Raw genomic sequence first — 18,635 nt, forward strand, 5'->3', positions numbered from 1 at the left:
GAAACAACGGAGAAAATTTCAACGAAAAGATGGATGATAAACATTTAAAACACTGAAATGTAGATTTAAGACAAAAACAAAAGTTGGATTAAAGACCGCTATACAAAAGTAGTGTGTTGTGACAAAGTAAAAATAATGCAACTAAAAATTGGCAGAAGAGAGAGAAAGAGGAAAATAGAGTGTGTAGTTTGTTAACTAGGCAACAGATGGGAATTAAAGGATACCAATAAAAATAGAAATCTGAGAGTAAAAGGTTAAAGAAAAAAGGCGCTAAGAGCATTTTTTCAAAGGTTTTTAAATACATTAAAAGACAACCACTAGGGGAAAAACACTTCCTAAATAAAAAATTTTATAAAGGGCAAAGAATATCTCACAAAGATAGCAAACATAATACACATATTTATAAAATATTGTTAGAGTTGAGATAAATATAGCAGTCATATCAATATATATAACTGGATTCAACTCACCTATTAAAATGATTTTCAACTGGACTCACAAAGCAAAGCCCACCTATGTTATACATATATCTAAAACAAACTAACTTAGAAAAGGTAGACATATAGAATAAACCATTGTGTGCCAGTCGAAAAATATGAACCATGATGAAGAAGGGCATTTTTTAATACCATAAGCCACAATTCGAAATAAAGCTCTAACACTTATGACTATTTACATACCAAATAAAACAGCAACCACCTTTTTGAAACAAAACTACAGGTGATGCAGAGACAGAAAAAAACCACTAATAATAGAAAACTTTAATACATCACAAAAAAATAAGAAGCAGAAGATCTAAACAACATAATTAAATAAGGTAGATCTTATGCCTATATACATATCAAACTCTACACTAAATAATAGAGAATGAACCTTTTTCTAAAGCACCCATGGGACATTCATATAAATTCATTATATATTAAGTTGCAAAGAAAATGTCAGTAAGTTCCATAAAGCAGAAATATTACACACACTCTCCGAATTCAATGTAATAAAACTAGAAAGTACTAAGAAAAACAAAACAAACACAAAAGACCCTTTCATCTTTAAATTTAAAATCTTCCTATTAAAAACAATTGGATTCTCATCCAAATACAGACTGAAGACAATTTTTTTTTTAAAATAATGAAAGCACTACCTATTAATGCCTATGGGATACATGTAAAGTGTTGATGAGAGAAAAAGTCCCATCATTGAACACTTTTATCAGTAAAAATGAAAGAATTAAACATGATTTCAATTTCTAGCTCAGAAAAAAAAGGAACAAAGAAGGAAATAATAAAGATAACAGCAGATAATGAAGTAGAGAACAGAAAAACAATAAACCTACCTAATCAACAAATCAAAATCGTGGTTATTTCTTGGAAAAAAACTAACACAATAGACAAATCACTAGCTACTTTGATCAAGAAGGGACATAGCACAAATAATGAGAAAAAAGAAACAAATTTTCAAAACCATAAGAAAATACATTATAGATCTCTACATATAAAATTCAAAAACTAAATGAAATGAGTAATTTCCTAGGAAAATACAGATTATTAAAACTGATCCCACTAGAGAGAGTCTACTTAAAGAGAACAGTTTTCAGAGAGGTAGAGAAAATTATTAAGAAATAAAAAGTTAAAAAAAAAAATACCAGATCCAAATGGTTTTTCACAGGACAATTACAAAACCTTCAAACATCAGATAGTCCCATTGTTCTGTAACTATTTCCAGAGAATTGAATAGTAAGAAAAACTTCCTAATTCCTTTTATGAAGCAAATTACCATGTTGGAACCAAAATCTGATAAGATTTAGACTGTAGGCCAATATCGCTTATGAACATCTATGCAAAAATCCTCAATAAACTAAATATTAGCAAACACAATTCAACACCACAGTGAGAAATTAATACACCATGATCAAGAGCAATAGGAATGAAAAATTGGTTCAATATTAGGAAATCCGTTAACACAATATATTAATAGATTTAAAGATAAAACAGAAAAAATGATAAAAGACAAAGATGATTTACAAAAGATATATAAAAATGAAAATTAAGAAAAATTCTTCAAACTGACTCAAAATCAGGAAAACGCAAATTGAACAATTTTCATTTCAGAGGTAATATCATGTTCACCTATCCAAATTGGCAGAAATGAGCAAGAATGACAACACATTCTTTGGCAAGGCTATGGGGAAGCACTTGCATACAGTGTTGGTCGGGATATAAACTGACACAACTCTTCTGCAGGAGAATTTGGCAATGCCGGAAGAAACACATATGGGCTTATCTTTTGACTGAGTCATCCCTCTTCCAGATATTTACCCTAATGCTACACCTCCAACAATATAAAAATACATATGCGTAAGATTATTCTATGTATTAGAGGGTGGTTGAATTACGGTAAATCGTCACGATAAAGTACTATGCAAGTGTAAAAAGGAATCGAAATTTCTATGAACTAATATGGATTGATTTCCAAGATACATAAAGTGAAAAGAGCAAAGTATAAGAGAGTATCTCTAGTATTCTACTCTTCATGAAATAAAGATGTAAACATATCTACCCGCTCCTTGGTGTCAAAAGAAACACAGAAAGGATAAATTAGAAACTAATGAGACTAATTAACTATATGGGATGAGTGGAAACACAACAGAAAAATGATTATCATCTACTTAACTTTTTTACATATTGATGGGGAAAAGAAATGGCCTACTAAAACCTGGGCAAATAAAAGATAACTCACAAACAAAAAAAACACCCAAATGATCCATATACATGGCAAGATTATCAACACCACTAGAAACCAGAGAAATGCAGATTAAAATAACTTAAACTAAAAAAAAAAAAAGAAAAAAAGCACACACAAAAGCTTTCATATATTTGTAAAACATCAATTTGCAGAAATTAAAGTCAAACAAAGCCAATTTTAAGGGCAAAGAGCAGAAACATAAAAGCTCACGCACAACTCAGAGGAACCTACATTGACATAATCACTTTCAAAAACCACGTGGCAAGGAAAGTTTAAAATGCACAACATTCCTATACACACACACCCCTAAGGGTAGGGCTGCCCCACCTTTTGAGCATCATGGCACATATGGGAAATAATAGTGGTGGCTGCATGTGGCTAAAGAGGACTTGCCTAGGGAGTGTAAGTGCCCCAAGACCAAACTGGCTACCCCACAGGCTGAAGCATTCAAAATCTCAAATATACCATCACGCATTCCCAAGGGATCAGGGGTTGGCAACTCCTCCTACAGAAATATGTGCGAGAATACTCACTGCTGTAGGTGCCTAATAATGAAAAACTAGAAACAACTTATACCTTACTATAGGGGAATGGATAGTGATCTCTTTTATACTAAAACACTACACAGTAGTTAAAATTTTTAAACTACAGCTATATTGTCACATAAGAAAATCCAAAAAATACGATGTTGAGTGAAAAACCCAACTAGTAGAATGATACATGTTGTATTATTCAATTCTAATTATATAATTAAAAATAAGTAAATTAAGTTACATAATTTTCCTAAGCCTTAAAAATATTCAAAAAACAAGTTTTAATATATAAATAAACACATAACATATAGTGTTTATATGTAAATATACGCACATACAAGTATATAGAAACTATATGGTTTCGATATTTACAAATGCACGACATAGTACAACGTACACACAGTGAAAGTATGAAGACATACAGGAAAAAGATAAAGAATCATTTCCAAATAGTAGTTGTCTCTTGGGTAAAAGAGAGAGGAAAGGAATTGAAGAAGAATTTACACAATCACAGGGGGCTTTGATTGTACCTGTAATGTTTTATTTAAAAAAAAAAAAAAAAAGAGACTCTGAAGCGAATATGGAAAAACACTAAGATTTATGAATCTGGTGGGAAGTACATGGTGGTGGTTAGTTATATTGATCTCTGATATACAAATAATGTAATATTCATATTTTATAATACATAATTATAGTAAATATAATTGAAATAACTAAAAATTAAGCTCTAGCCTTGCTTCACTTTTACATTTAGAAAGATTTAAACTATTAATTTTATTTTGCCTGCCTTGTATATATTCCTCACCTGAACTTATGATCAATCATAGAAATCAACAAAGGTAGTCCGTAAGAACAAGTGCAAGGTACTTGAGGAATAGTTAACTTAAAATGCCAGGGGAGACCCTGGCCTGAAGTAGGACAGAAGTAACTCAAAAGATGTCATAGTATTTTCAAGAATCAGCTCTTCAGTTTTCTAGACATATGAGTTTCAAGAAGAGAAGCTTCATCTCCTTTTCGGATGGGATTCCTAGCTCCCGCCCCAAGTGGAAAGAATTTTTAAAATAGGGGACCCAAAATTCTTAAGATAAATATTAAGTCTCAGAAGGAGACTATGAAATGAAAGGCACAGCAAGAAAACAGCAGCAGAAAAAAAAATCACTTAATTTGTGCTCTCTTTAGGTTTTATTGCTTAACCTATGCTGGTACCACAAAGAAAAGAAGCAAGAAGTCCAGTTTCATTATAGTTACGTTCACAGCACTCCCAGCAGGAGCGTGAATGAAATGAATAAAGAAGCCACAAATGAAATGCCTGGGTACCCTGGGAGTAATTGCTCAGTCAAAACGTTCCAAAGGCAGTACGCCAAATGAAAGGACATACTGAGAATCCAAAAGCTTAAACCAACATTTCCCTACAATTATTGGCTTTTCTCCACACTTCTCCCATCCTTCTACCCAAGTTATAGTTGAATTACTACATCTAAATTATACATTAATTTCCCCGTACATTACAAAATATTGTGACTGATGAAAATAGAGAAGAGGCCTACAAAATATGCCCCTTACATATTTAGAGTATGAACAGCATGAGGCCAGCCTCCAACAATTGCCATCTTGGTTGAACCTGAACCAATCACTCAACCTGCCTGCATTCAATTTCCATATTTGTAAAATGAGTTTTCAAAATACCTGATTAACCAGAGAGTATAAGCAGTTTTTCATACAGTTACTAGCATAGGTGTCCTCTTATGCAGACTACTTGGTTATATTTTTGCCTATTTTTCTATTACCTTGTTTTATTTATAGAGTTTCTTTATATATTCTGGACACTTAATCTGTCAGACAAATGCTAGTCTTCCCACGTAGACGGATTCTTCTGTGAATTGTCCATTATTTGCCCAGTTATTTATTACGGCATTTCTTTTCTTCATTATTATGTAGGAAAGCTAAGTGGATGCCAAGCATTTTTCTCTTAATGGGCTGCCTATTTCTGTGTCTTGATTTTGCATTTTATAATTGTTTTATTCTTTAATTAGATGATGCATGCACATATAATTCTATACAAATTTAATGGTGACCTAAATATTTGATAATACACTTAACTATGAGATATAAATATAATAATCATAATAATGACCATAGTGCCTGCCCTAACCACCTCACAGGACGGTTGCATCAGTTGAATGATGTAACGAAGTTCGAGAACTATTAATACATAAACTATGATAGAAAATCTCTCATAGAAAGTCACTGACAACTCTACCGCTAAGACATTTGAAAAAGGACTCATTCACAAGCAATCAAAATTCTCATTTAATTAATAATAATCTTAAAGTTCTCAGGAATCATCTCCACACTTAATTTCTGGCACCCCAATGGGAGAGCTGTTCTACCCAGGGACTCCCTATTGGAGCTCTCTCCATAAAAACATCAGTTCTAATGGATTACATCCTCAATCCCACTATTTCACTAGACAAAAGGGGAGCTCTAAGAGCCTATGTTCAACTCCCTGCTGAGAATGACTACCGTGTTTCCCCGAAAATAAGACCTAACCGGAAAACAAGCCCTAGCATGATTTTTCAGGATGACGTCCCCTGAACATAAGTGCTAATGTGTCTTTTGGAGCAAAAATTAATATAAGACCCGGTCTTATTTTCGGGGAAACAACGGTATTATTTTTCTAGGCTGAACTGCAGAGGTCACAAATAGACTCTTAGGACTTACTGTTCATTATGAAAAATAAGACAAAATTTCTGCCCATTGTTATAGTATCTTTCATCAGCTCCACACTTTTATGTGTACTTTTATATGCAGTTCTCTCCATAATTTCTATCTTCCTCATTTATACAATCCCCCTTAATAATGGGACACACATTAATACAGTCCTAAAGGCCAGAGCTGCAGTGACTGAAAAAGACTTCACACATACTTTTGAGAAAGTCAAATTTTGACACGTTGGCCTCTGGAGATAACTTAAGGCAGAAAACAGGCAGTGCAGAGAGTGATAAGCAGAACTGTGGTCCCTGAAAGACTTCCATGTCCTAACTGCCAGGATCTTCCCTTACACGGCAAAGGAAACTGCAAAAGTGATCAAGGTTCAGGACCTTCAGACGGGGAGAGTGTCCTGAATTATCCAGATGGGGATCGATCACATGAGTCCTTAAAAAAGGAATAAGAAGGCAGAAGAGTGGCTTAAAAAGATGTGATGTGAGGAGGAGGTGACCCGGTGTCACTGGTTTTGAATATGGAGGAAGTCAAGGAAAGTCGCAGCTCCAGGAGCATGAAAAGGCAAGGAAACAGTTCTCCCATACAGCCTCCCTGCCCACACCTTCATTTCAGCCCAGTGATATTCATATTGGGCTTCTAACCTAACAAAACTATAGAATGACAAATTTATATTGTGGCAATTTGTTGTGGCAGCAACAGAAAACTAATGCACAGAGTATGCAGAGTTTATCTGCAGGAAAAGAAACTGAGCGCCCTCTGGACCCAGCTCCTGATTTAAAAACCACAGCTCTGCTATTTGTCAGCTATGCCAACCTAAACCACTTATTAACCCTCCCTAAGCCTCAGTGTTCTCATCTGTAAAATGGGGCTAATGGTATAGTAATGCTGTCAATAGGTTCTGCAATCTTAAGTAAAACACAACATAACAAAACCAATTTTACCACAGGCTACTTGATATAAACAAGAGTTAAGATCCTGTGGCAACTCATCTACGTCATAACCAAATGACATTATTCAAAGACCTGCTGTAATATCTATCTCCAAAGATTGTTGAAGGACTAAATGAGTTAACTCATAAGGCACTTAAAATACTGCTTCACAGATAGAAGGCACTACGAGTCTATTACTGACTTAAATCAATAATAATTTAACCGCCTTGTTTTTCAGTCACCCACAGGAAAATCACAAGATCAACCATCTTCAAAACAGTGAAAGAACAAGCCCTTCTAAAAAAAAAAGGTTTGTACACATATCTACCATGAGTCTTCATGATGGTCCCAATTCCACCAAACCACCGTGCAGTTTTTCAACAGTCATTCCTGGTAATGAAGGAACCCATTGCCAAAGTCAGGGTCAACAGGAACTCCACTAAGTGATAAATGCTAACAACAGGGCCTGACAGAAAACGTGCCCATCAAAAAGTTAAGCGCTGTCTCATTAAAAATAATAGATGTTGCAAAATGAGTTCCTACTGAAATTTTCCATAATTGGCCTTTATTCAGCTTATTTGGTATTTGTACAGCATTTTTCATTTGCAAAACATCTGCCCTATCATTTCTTCATAAACAATTAAAATTTTATTTCGCTTGGCTACTGACCGGGCAACATTTAGACAAACTGACATAACCTGGCTAAGCAATGATGATTCACACTGTAAAAACACAAAGATATAATAATTGGTAATTTCCATGAAAGGTAGAGGTAAAATACAAATTAAATGTATAGATATTATTTTCTGTTTCATAATGCCACACTGCAACAGCTCAACGCAGTGTCAAAACTCAAAGAATAGCAACAGTACATCAGAAAGAGGGAGAAAACAAAACCTTTTAACTCCAGGAAGAGGCTTGAGTACAAACCTTTGTAAAGTACCATAATAAAAATCAACGTTTGGGGTTTAAAAAAAGAAAAGAAAAAAATCAGTAACAAAGCCGACTAACAGAAAATTTATTACGAAATAATTCCCACAGTAAACTCAATAAACATCAAGATTCCAAGCCTAAATAACCCTAAAATTTAATTAAATGATATTTAAGAGGTAATTAATATGCCCCAGCAACAAGAATATATTGTTAGGCGCTCAAAAACAAACAAACAAAAAAACCTTCCAATTGGTTACACAAAACATATTGATTGAATCCAACTTATTTTTCTACCTTTTCCTTATTTCAAGCGCTACAGGGCTACAGAACTAGTACGAACTTGAAGAACTCACTGTTATCTGAGAAGCCAAGGACAAATGACCTTACTGTTTCTTTCAAAGGCACTGAGGACTTGGGCGACCCAGGGCCGCACCTGCAGGACATCCCACAAGACACCTTGTCCCCTTCTCCCCAACCCACAGCTGCCAGAGCAGAGAAGCTATAGGCAGAGTCCCAGAGGCTGAGCCCCGTGCTGAGTTGAACTCTCTGATGGGCAGGTTGGAGCCATAGCAGAGCTCCCTTACATCTCTGCCGCCAGATTCAAAGGACACCCTCCTTCCCCCAACTTTCAATAGAGGCCAAAACGGCTCTCCTTTATCGTATTCAACAGAATACTAGGCAGTTCCAGAAGGACCAGGACTTGTGTGAGGACACATCCTCCACGTGCCTTGTGTGTGCGCATGCAGGCCACTGAGAGATGCAGGAGTCAGGATACAGGACAGGAGTCACACACTCGAAAGCCCTCAAGGACCACACAGCGAATGTACCATACGCGGCAGCTGGGTAAAAGCGAACAGGAGCCATTCAGCTTATAGCCAAAAGGAAAACACACACCCCATCAAAAAGCATTCAAATTCAACTGCAGAAAAACAAACAGTGCCAGTCAAATAAAACCCATCTACAGCTGGATTCGGCAGGCAGGCCAGCTTCAGCTGCCAGTTTTTCCACGCTGACGCGTGCAACCGGCCCAACCAGTCGTCTTACATCGTATTTCCCCTGAGGGTGCCGAAGGGCTCATCACAGGCCCCAAGGCACCAACCTGCAGACCCGCACCCCGGGACCCGCAGGCCTCCCGGGTCCTTGCCCAGGAACTGCGGCATACTAAAACGACGTTTACTGGCTGAAGAATTCAATACTTACCACTTGAGCTTCCAGGAGTAGAATACTGAGAGGTATCGAGAAATTTTCGAGGAGTGGAAAGGTTTGTAACATCAATCAAAGGAACAGGAGATGCATCTTTCACAAGGGAGCTGGAGAGAAAGAGTATTTGTTACTTAGCGCTTTCTCCAAAACCAAATGAAGTCCCACTACACGCACATCCCTTATCACTTTCTTTTTGTCACACACCCTCTTTACATCGTGACTTCAAATACCCCCCAAGTACATTTCCAATAAAGTGGTGACTGTCACAGACAAGGTGTGTAACAATGTATTCTGAGGGTTCCAAGTACGTAAACTTTTATTGTCTTTTCATTTCCATGCAAGGTTTAAAAATCATGATGCAAGTATGTTCTGGATCCTCGGGATGACCACCTTATAACCAGATTACGCCACACAATTTCAATACCCTTTGTTTCTGTATTAAAATTAATTTATCAGCCAGAAAAAGATCAAATGACACCATATCATGATAACCAAATGAAGGTTTAACAGTAGTTAAGCCTAGTTTAACTTGCGTTGTTCAAGCTGGAGTTTTCCTACATATTCTGGGAGCTCACAACATTTAGTTTTCTTTAAAAGAGGTTCATACATTTCATCAAGTTTAGAGTCACTACAATAAAAGATGACTGAAGGAATCCAACACAGGCTAATTCATATTTGATGACCCATTTCATCTTTTCCAAAAGGGCCTAGCTTGTCCTCTTAATGATTAACTTTAGAGTCTCCCAAATAAACACATTAATATTAAATGATACAAAGGCTATCAAAACACAATTAAATTTTCAAGGTAATTCCTATTTATCGGCACCTGTTAGGTGAAAGAATGTAGGCACGCCAAAGCAAATAACACCCGTGCCCTATCCTCCAGAATCTGAATCATCGAATCCCATTGCATCTACAACAGAAAAGCTTCTCTAAGTCCAACGGGGAGAGAGGTCAAAGCCTAGTTCCCACCACCTCTTCCCAATCCCGAGCCACATCATCTGTCACAGTCGCTACTCCTGGAAGTGACTCGCAAAGTGGGGCAGGGGCGAGACCTTACCTGCAGGAAAGCTTTCTCCAAATGGCACGGAAGGCTGTGGGCAATTCTGAACCCCCATCCCTCTCCCATCGTGATATACCTCCATCTCCCTCCTACGCGACTTTTTGGAACCAAAGTGCGAGCTACGTGGGTATTTTTAAGCTAATGAAAATAAATAAACAAACAAACAAACAAACAAACAAACATGTTCTTTCCAAGAAGACTTTGGAAAAGAAACGTTATGTTAAAGGGCACAATTATCATTTAAGGTCTTTTTTTAAATCAAATCCTGGTAATGCGTGACCCATTGTCCTAGGCCACAAGGATAACTGTGCCAGTTGTTAACTTCTCCCTTTTCACTTAATACAGGGAAGAGGGGAACCACTCCTCACACAAGTCTCGAGCGTCTGTTACGTGCTTGGCACTGTGCCAGATCTGAGGATCCAAGTATGACTGAGAGGTGCGCTGAGCCCCACTTAGCATATTTCCAATCGTCACAACCACCTGCAGACTTATGTGAACCCTTGAGTGAAGTATGAGATATGAAAGTAACAGAAACCACGTTTACCAAGGGCTGAACTGACTTGGTTCCAGTAACTCTTTTCCTCCCATATAAAGCTATACCTTCCTATTTGCTTCAACTCTCTTAAGAAAACGCAGCAGCTTTCACATGTACTGGCTCATCACAATAGTTTTTCTACATAGAGTTTTTTCAGATCAACACGCAGGTCCATTGGATCACACATTAATCTTTTCCATAACGACTACTACAGTCTGCTCATTTTTCTTCTCTAGGCTCTCATTCGCTTTTACCTGCCCCTGACTCGCAATTGGACACCCAGCTCTACACACTCTCGAGCCCCTGGGCTCACACACGTGTGCACAAGGAGCAGAGGAGAATCATTCATGTTTACGGTGCTGCGACCAAGTCGTAACAAAAAGTTCAATTTCAAATGATAGGAAAAATGTATAATACGTTTTATAAATATTTCCATAACACAAGTAGAGGAGTTACTTTCAAAGCATTGGTAAATGAAGGGAGTGATTAGCAGGAAAATGCAGGTATGTAGTTGGAATACTGCCTGCCAAGCCTATAAATGAAACGGTACAGTGAGCACATATTTGTGTCCGCGGTGATATGTATATGTGAGTATAATACACATTTCTATATACACAGGTGTGCACATGATTTACTTTACATTAAAACCTGTAATTATTTCTCTGTTTTAATCTAAAAATACATTTCCATTAAATATAGGGTGATAAATGGCTTGCCACTTTCACTTTGAAAAACATAAGCTGCTGACTTTATTATCAGGGCCAGAAGGGCCTCCCAATTCCATCAATAAACTTTGAGAAAGTCAATTTACTGCAAAACTATTTTCATAGATTCATCCCTCTAAAATTTTCCCTTGGGCTTCAATTTTCTACTTTGTGAACACTAACCCAAAGGCCAGTCATTCTGGAAATGACTTTTAGTTTTTTCTCTTGTTCTTTTATGGAAGGATTTAATCTCCAGAGTTCAAGAGAAAGGGGGCACACCCACCCACTCATTCCATTACCACAGACAAGAAGCTCGACAGAAAGGCAGGTGCTATTATATAATAGAATATCGCATTTAACTAGTCTGTACCTCAGTTTCCACTTCAGAAAAGAGAAAAACAAAAGCCTGTTTTCACCATGCATCAGAGATAAAGTTCAGAAAGTATTAATTAATTAGTACCTTCAAAGGGCTTTGAATCTCTCGGGGAAGCATTTTTGAAAAGTGAACCGTCAAATCAAAATTAGATTATTCTTTTCAAGTTTCTAATTAATATGAATGATCTGAACTGCTTTATTTTGAAAGAAATACTGATAGGAGTTATTTTTCCTTTTAAATACATGATTCCAAATTTTTACTTTAAATCCATTCAGAATCATTCATAGCTGAGGGGACGACAACTAATGGACATAACATCCTTCCTAGTATAAGACCACCCTCCGCAACTACTCACTGTATAGTGTGATTGAACGGGGTTTGCTACTAAATAAGCACATGGTAGTGGACAGGAACAGTATGAAGCAAAGGAAACAACACCCCAAACAACGGCACCATATGTATTACCACCACAACCCCAAAGGCTTTCCATCCATTAACCATCTATCCAGCTAGTAAGGAGCTACTTCCAAATGTGTTTCAATTCAGCATTTCCAGCCAGGAAAAGACTGAGTACTTTTAAGAAGAAGAGTTAAAAGTACTAAACGCTTCTTAAACATTTGCTTTTTAATTAGAATTTATTTTTGTTCCTTCACTCAGTAATAAATATGTCCAACCACATCCAAAATTTACAGAGGCAGCTCATTTGTCTGATTTTATTGTCAGACTAAAACTTGACAGAGTGAGTTGAACTTTTAGTTGTAAATCTAGTAACTAATATATTCACCCCTCTAACCCCAACAGCTGGCACAGTACCTGTCAAAGAGCAAGTGCTCGTAAAAGTTTGTTAAATCAAACTGAGCTAAGAAATATCTGTCAAACATAATACGCCCCTAGTATGAAACTTTAACTGAATAATGAAACAGGAAAGGCTGGCATAGTAATTTTCTATAGTTCTAAGATCTGCTGGAACATACAGAAAGAATAATGAATGATTCAGAGTGTATAAAAGTCACCAACAATTATGGTCTCAAATGATAGACCCAGACTGAAGACATACAACACAAAATAAAGTGAAGCTAAAATCTAAGCAAAGAGGGAAAAAGAGAGAAAAAAATTGAAAGCTAACAAAAAGAAAACGACATATGTTAAAAGAAAAAAATTTGAAAGACAAGTTAAGCAGCTAATCGTACAATGAAGTCAAGGGCACCTTTACACACCCAGAGCCCAATATGGACACCAAAATCCACGGGTTCAAAATTTCCTCCCCCATGAACTAGGGTCCAAGAAAGCAAGGTCCATCACATATTAACCCAGGATGCATGCGATAAATAAAAGGATTTACTATTATTAAAATAACTTTTTATTGATTGTATCTGCTTATAAAATGTATTAAGGGTTCCTGCTTGAAAATACCGAGAATAATCTATTAACGTAATTTTGGTGTAATGCCTTCCAAAATATTTAACAGAAAGGAGTCTCTGTCTGTCCATCCATCCCTGCCCGCTACACACACACATACACATACAAATGTGCACATGTTCTTCTTTCAACATTTTTTGGCTCATCCTGTATAGAATTTTAAATCCTAGCATTTCCCTTCAACAGTAAACATTTTGCCACTTCATGAAAAATCATCTTCAAAAGCATCATCTATAACTGTACTGTTATTCCAGTAATAATACACGGTCATGAGGAATACATTCACAGGGCAGAGGGTTCGGAGCAAGTCCTTCTTTCCTATTCCCCATCCCCCATTTCCATTTCCCAGAAGTAATTCCTCTTATCAGTGTTTCAGCATTACCCTTTCAGGAATTTTTATACACATATATTTATACCTATGTAGAAAGGATACATAGTTATCATTTCAATTCTTTTCAACTTCTAGTTCAAACATACTTGTTCTTCTTTATATGTCCGTGCCTTCATGTGACTTTTGTTTTTTGCTGCAGTAGAAACTTGCTCTTGGGTGTCTGTGTATTTATTTTGTATACCAACAATGGGGACAATCTGTATTCGGAGATACTCTCCATTGTCTGGGTCAAAGCATAAAAGCTGAAGGAGGCCAGGCATGTTCCCGGCTCAACCAACGGGATGATTCCACCCATGACTTTGAATCTTGAGAAGACAAAGGAAAGATTAAGGGACATTTAGAGATCCTGTACCCTGAGAGTCAAAAATCCAGCACTCGTAGGCATGATGCCAGCCGAGCAGCAACGCATCCAGACAGACCCTTCCTGGGATGTGTCTGTGATGTGTGCCAATGGCTTCTTCATCGCCCTCGGTCCCTTCTGGGCTTTCAAGCCTCATTCTATAGACTTCCTTCCCTTAGATTCTGTGACCGACCTGGTAACTTTCCACTAAATCCCTTCCCTTGTTTCAGTCACCGGGACTGACTTCTGCTATTTGCAATCAAGAACCCTGGCTAATCCATCGGCCTTGGTAGAAGGGAATGTGTTTTAATTGCTCTGTCTTCTCTGGTGACTTTTCAATACAGAAATCTTTAAACACACATATCTAGGTTAATATACACAAAATTAAATGAATTAAACATAATTTCCCTAATTATTAAAATCCAAAATAAAACAACTTCTGACTCATCTTTAAGCAAGAATAGGGCATTCCTTTCTATCTCCTGCCTATCCAAATGTCCCAGTCTCTATGACCTTAATGTGGGGATATAAATCCCGTTCATTATTATAGTCTTTGACCAGAGGCCTTCTTTTTCAAAGAATACTTTTCAGCTAATATTTTTGATCTTGTAAAAATAGATTTGTCAGTTATTTATATGTAAATTTGCATATTTAATGGTGTGTGGTCCTCACAGTAGTTATAAACTAGCTACAACTTTATTGTTCTCAAGTTGCAGAATTTGGTTTATATCTCAGAGTTCATCTCTGAATAGTCTTCTCACAAAAGGCACACTAGTGATTTATTCTTTGTAGCTAATTTATATCTGAGAATGTCTCTCTGCTGCCTGTGCACGTCAGTGTCCACTTGGCTGGGTATAGAAATCTCCGGGCCTACCTCTTCCCCATTCAATATTTAGTGCACTTTGCTCTGCTGTCTTCTGACATTCCGTGTTCCGCAAATCCTGGTGAGCCTGATTTTTGCTCCTTTCTGTGTATCAGGACTAGGTCTAACTATATAAAACAGAAGACCCAAATAGCAGTGACCTGAGGAAAATACAGGTTTTCCTTCCTGTCGTATAAAAGATGTAACCTATTCAGGGCTATAATGGAGGCTCCATGTCATTAAAGAGATTGAGACATGGCTTCCATCCTCAAGGTCCCCAGGTGCCCGAGATGGACTGATGGCACCAATCTATGTCCTACACAGGAAGTAAAGGAAGGCAAGTGAAGGATAAAAGAGTGGGTGTACCAACTTAGTTGGCATCTTTAAAGATTTTCCAATGAGACTCGATTCAGCAGCTTGCAAGCAGAAATCTCACTCATCGCATGTAGCTATAGAGGAGGATGGAAAATTTAGCCTTGGAACTGGGTATATGGCCACCAGGAGCAGAATAAGGTTGTCATTAAAAATGAAGAAGAGGAGAAGACATGTTAAATGGACAAATAACTACCTCTGCCATAGCAGATAAATTTTCTTCCTGGTGCTTACAGAATTTGTTTTTGAAAAGCATAAAAGTTTTCCGATCATATCTAAGAGTAACTTTTCCCATTAACTGAATTCAATTGATTTGCAAACCAAGGTCTTTTTTTGTTTCTATTTGGGTAGGTTTCCTTTTTACACTATAATTATTGCTTCTGTTTCTCACTGTATTCATTTGCTAGGGCTGCCATAATAAAATACCACAATCTGCATGGCTTAAACAACAGAAATTTATTTTCTCACAGTTCTGAAGGCTGGAAATCTAAGATCCAGATGTTGGCAACGCTGGTTTCCTCTGGCTTGTAGATGGCCATCTTATCACTGTGTCTTCACATGGTCTTCGCTCTGTGTAAGTCTGTGTCCAAATTTCCTCTTCTTATATTGACACCAGTCGTACTGAATTAGGGCCCATCCTAATGACCTCATTTTAACTTATTTACCTCTTGAAAGATCTTATCTCCAAATGTAGCCAGTCCGTGGCACTGGGAGTTTGGACTACAATATACGATTTTGGGGGGGCACAATTCAGCCCATTACACTATCATTTTAGTGTCATTTTGTAGCACACCTAAAATCATTGGATTGCTCTCTTTTCTCCATCTTTCAAATCTATTATCTTTCTTTCATCATCCTGTCTTGTTCCTCTTCATGAGCAGCAAAGTGTTCCCTCCGTATCACTGATTCAATTCTTCTCACCAATGCTTTACACAGAGACTTAATTTCCCTACTTTATTTTGGTTTTCCTTATATTTCATTAATGTTCTATTTAGTTCCCTCTGTATCTCTCCCAATTCCATTCTGATTGTTCCCCAGTAAGGTTTCATAAAAGCTACGTACTGGTTGCACACAACCACAAAATCCCAGTAACGTTCACCAACAACAAGCACATATATTGGTGGCTGGCTGATACAGGCTGGGCAGCTCAGCTGATCTTGGATCGATTCCACATGTCTCTCTCTCATCCAACTCCTGCGACCAATGCCGTCGTGGCAATGGCAGAGGCACAAGAGGGCATGCTCACGGGCACAAGCACATTTCAAGCCCCTACGGTGTCACGCGCTAATGATCGGCAAAATAAGAGCCCCAAAATCAAAGAGCAGGAAATATACTTCTCCCACTAAAGTGGAGGGAGGAGGAAAAATAATTTCGAATGATAATCTAATCTACTACACCATCTTGCATCTTTTGAGAAACCTATATTTAAGCCTCCTAAATTTTTCCTGTTTTGCTTTATAAAATTTTTCTCAAATAAATGCTCTCCTCTCAAACCCCAAGGTAATGCTCGTTTTCCCTTATGCAATAGAGTATTTTCACAGGACCCAGAGTGGTGGTGTTTTTGTTTTTCGGTTTTTGTTTTTTTAATCAAAATGGGAGGAAATCTATTCAGACCTGTTATTTACCACCAGACACTGTAGAAGGAATTTCCTCAGCATTGTGTCCACCTACCACTTTATTCTCCGTTAAAGTACTGACAGTTATTCTATTGAGATCCACTGTTGCAGTTAAGTCTCAGGTACATAACCTGTAGCTCAATTTGTATGTCTGGCAGGAGTTTCTCTAGTGCCCAGTTGCAGAAAAGAGATAGAAACTCCTCTTTCGCTGTCAGGGCCTCTGACGAAACTGAAGCATCACTCACAAAGGTAGCAATTTTTGTTTGAACAGGATAGGGCTTTAAAGACTTTATTCCGGCATGTACTGCTCCCATTGTTCTCCTTGCCCATAGCTGGATGAAAAAGTATGAAGATGTGTATTTCGGTCCATAGTGCTAAACTGCCCTCTGCAAAGATCATACGTTATTTTAAAGGAGCTCTCTGATACATACCAATAACACCCATGTTCTACTATCTTAACTGCCTGAAAATCTGGTCTTATTTCCTACCAGGTCTAGGCTAACCTAATGAATTTCTGGAGTCCACCCAGGCCCTTAAATATAGGGCTATGCTACAATCAGCCCAGGGATAAAAGGAAAGTGTTCTCGCTGAACCTCTCCTGAACTATTCCAGGAAGAAGATTGTCTAAAGATGAACAGAGCCCTAAGCAACAAAGAATCTTATAACTGCAATTCATACCCATGTATGTCTTAATTAGGTTGACTTCACTATCCAATTTAAGGAGTTTTTCTCTTCCTTCTGAGGCACACCAGAGGATCTCTGATCCAGTATATGAAAGGCCCACAGTAAATGTTTCTTATGTATCTTTACGTAAGAGGACCATAATAAATGTGCAATATATGTGGAATGAACAAACTTTGAATGTCAGCCTCTCAGAATATGCTCAGCACTTGCTGTTATAAAAACCATCTTATAATTTCAAAGGCAGTATGTTAAAAAGAGAAGTAAAATAACCTACAACAATATTCTGGGAAACAAGTAACAGCCCTTAAAATTCTACAATGCCACAACACACTGTAGCAAAGGGCCTCTTTCACCAACCTCATTCTCCCTTTTTCCTTGTTACGCTGCACAATGCGGCTCGTCGATTTGATGTACAGGTGCCGGTGCAATTCATCTATGAGAACCAAGTGGAGGTTCATCTTCTTGCTGTGAAGCTCCAGCCTGAGGTCACTCAGTCCTTCCACCTGGAGCAAGGGGCCCTCCAAAGATTCAACTGCTGACACCTAAGACGGGGGAAAAATACAATTAGGTACAACTAAATAATCTAGCAGTATTATAAAGATGAAACTATTTTTTAAAAGACACAGTCAAAAGAGAGTTTATGAAGATGTTACAAGCATACGTCACACTTTGTAGAGTATAGCAGTCCCCCTTACCCAAGGTTTTGTATACGGCAGTTTCAGTTACCTGCAGTCAACCAAAGATATTAAATGAAAAAATCTCACAAATAAACAATTCAAAAGTTTTAAACTGTATGTTGTCCTGAGTAGTGTGATGAAATCTCACACCGTCCAGCTCCATCCCACCCAGGATGTGAATCATCCCTTGTCCAATGTCTCCACGCTGTATATGCTTCCTGCCTATTAGTCACTTTGTAGCCGTCTCTGTTATCAGATCCCCTGTCATTGTACCGCAATGCTTGTGTTCAAGTGACCCTTATTTTACTTAATGTCCCCAAAGTGCAAGAGTAGTGATGTTGGCCATTTGGATATGTCAAACAGAAGCTGTAAAGTGCTTTCTTTAAGTGGAAAGGTAAAAGTTCTCGACCTAAATAGGAAAAGAAATCATATGGTGAGATTGCTAAAATCTACGGTAAGAACAAATCTTCTATCCATGAAACTGCCTAATTTATAAGTTAAACTTTATAACAGGCATGTATCTACAGGCAGAAAC

At 37.5% G+C, this 18,635-nt stretch overlaps 1 protein-coding gene across 1 annotated transcript in view; it reads right to left on the reverse strand.

Moving 5' to 3' along the window:
- EXOC4 (exocyst complex component 4) overlaps nucleotides 1–18,635 on the reverse strand; it is a 635,543-nt gene that overhangs the window by 570,268 nt on the left and 46,640 nt on the right. The window contains exons 4-5 of the mRNA XM_019750984.3: nucleotides 17,781–17,965; nucleotides 9,059–9,168 (exon numbers count right to left, since the gene is read on the reverse strand). Of these exons, the coding sequence (XP_019606543.1) occupies nucleotides 9,059–9,168; nucleotides 17,781–17,965 (295 nt within the window). The remainder of the gene's footprint in view (nucleotides 1–9,058; nucleotides 9,169–17,780; nucleotides 17,966–18,635) is intronic.

The sequence above is a fragment of the Rhinolophus sinicus genome, chromosome 8, assembly GCF_057876585.1.
Source record: "Rhinolophus sinicus isolate RSI-liver-muscle chromosome 8, RSI-T2T, whole genome shotgun sequence".
NCBI lineage: Eukaryota > Metazoa > Chordata > Mammalia > Chiroptera > Rhinolophidae > Rhinolophus > Rhinolophus sinicus.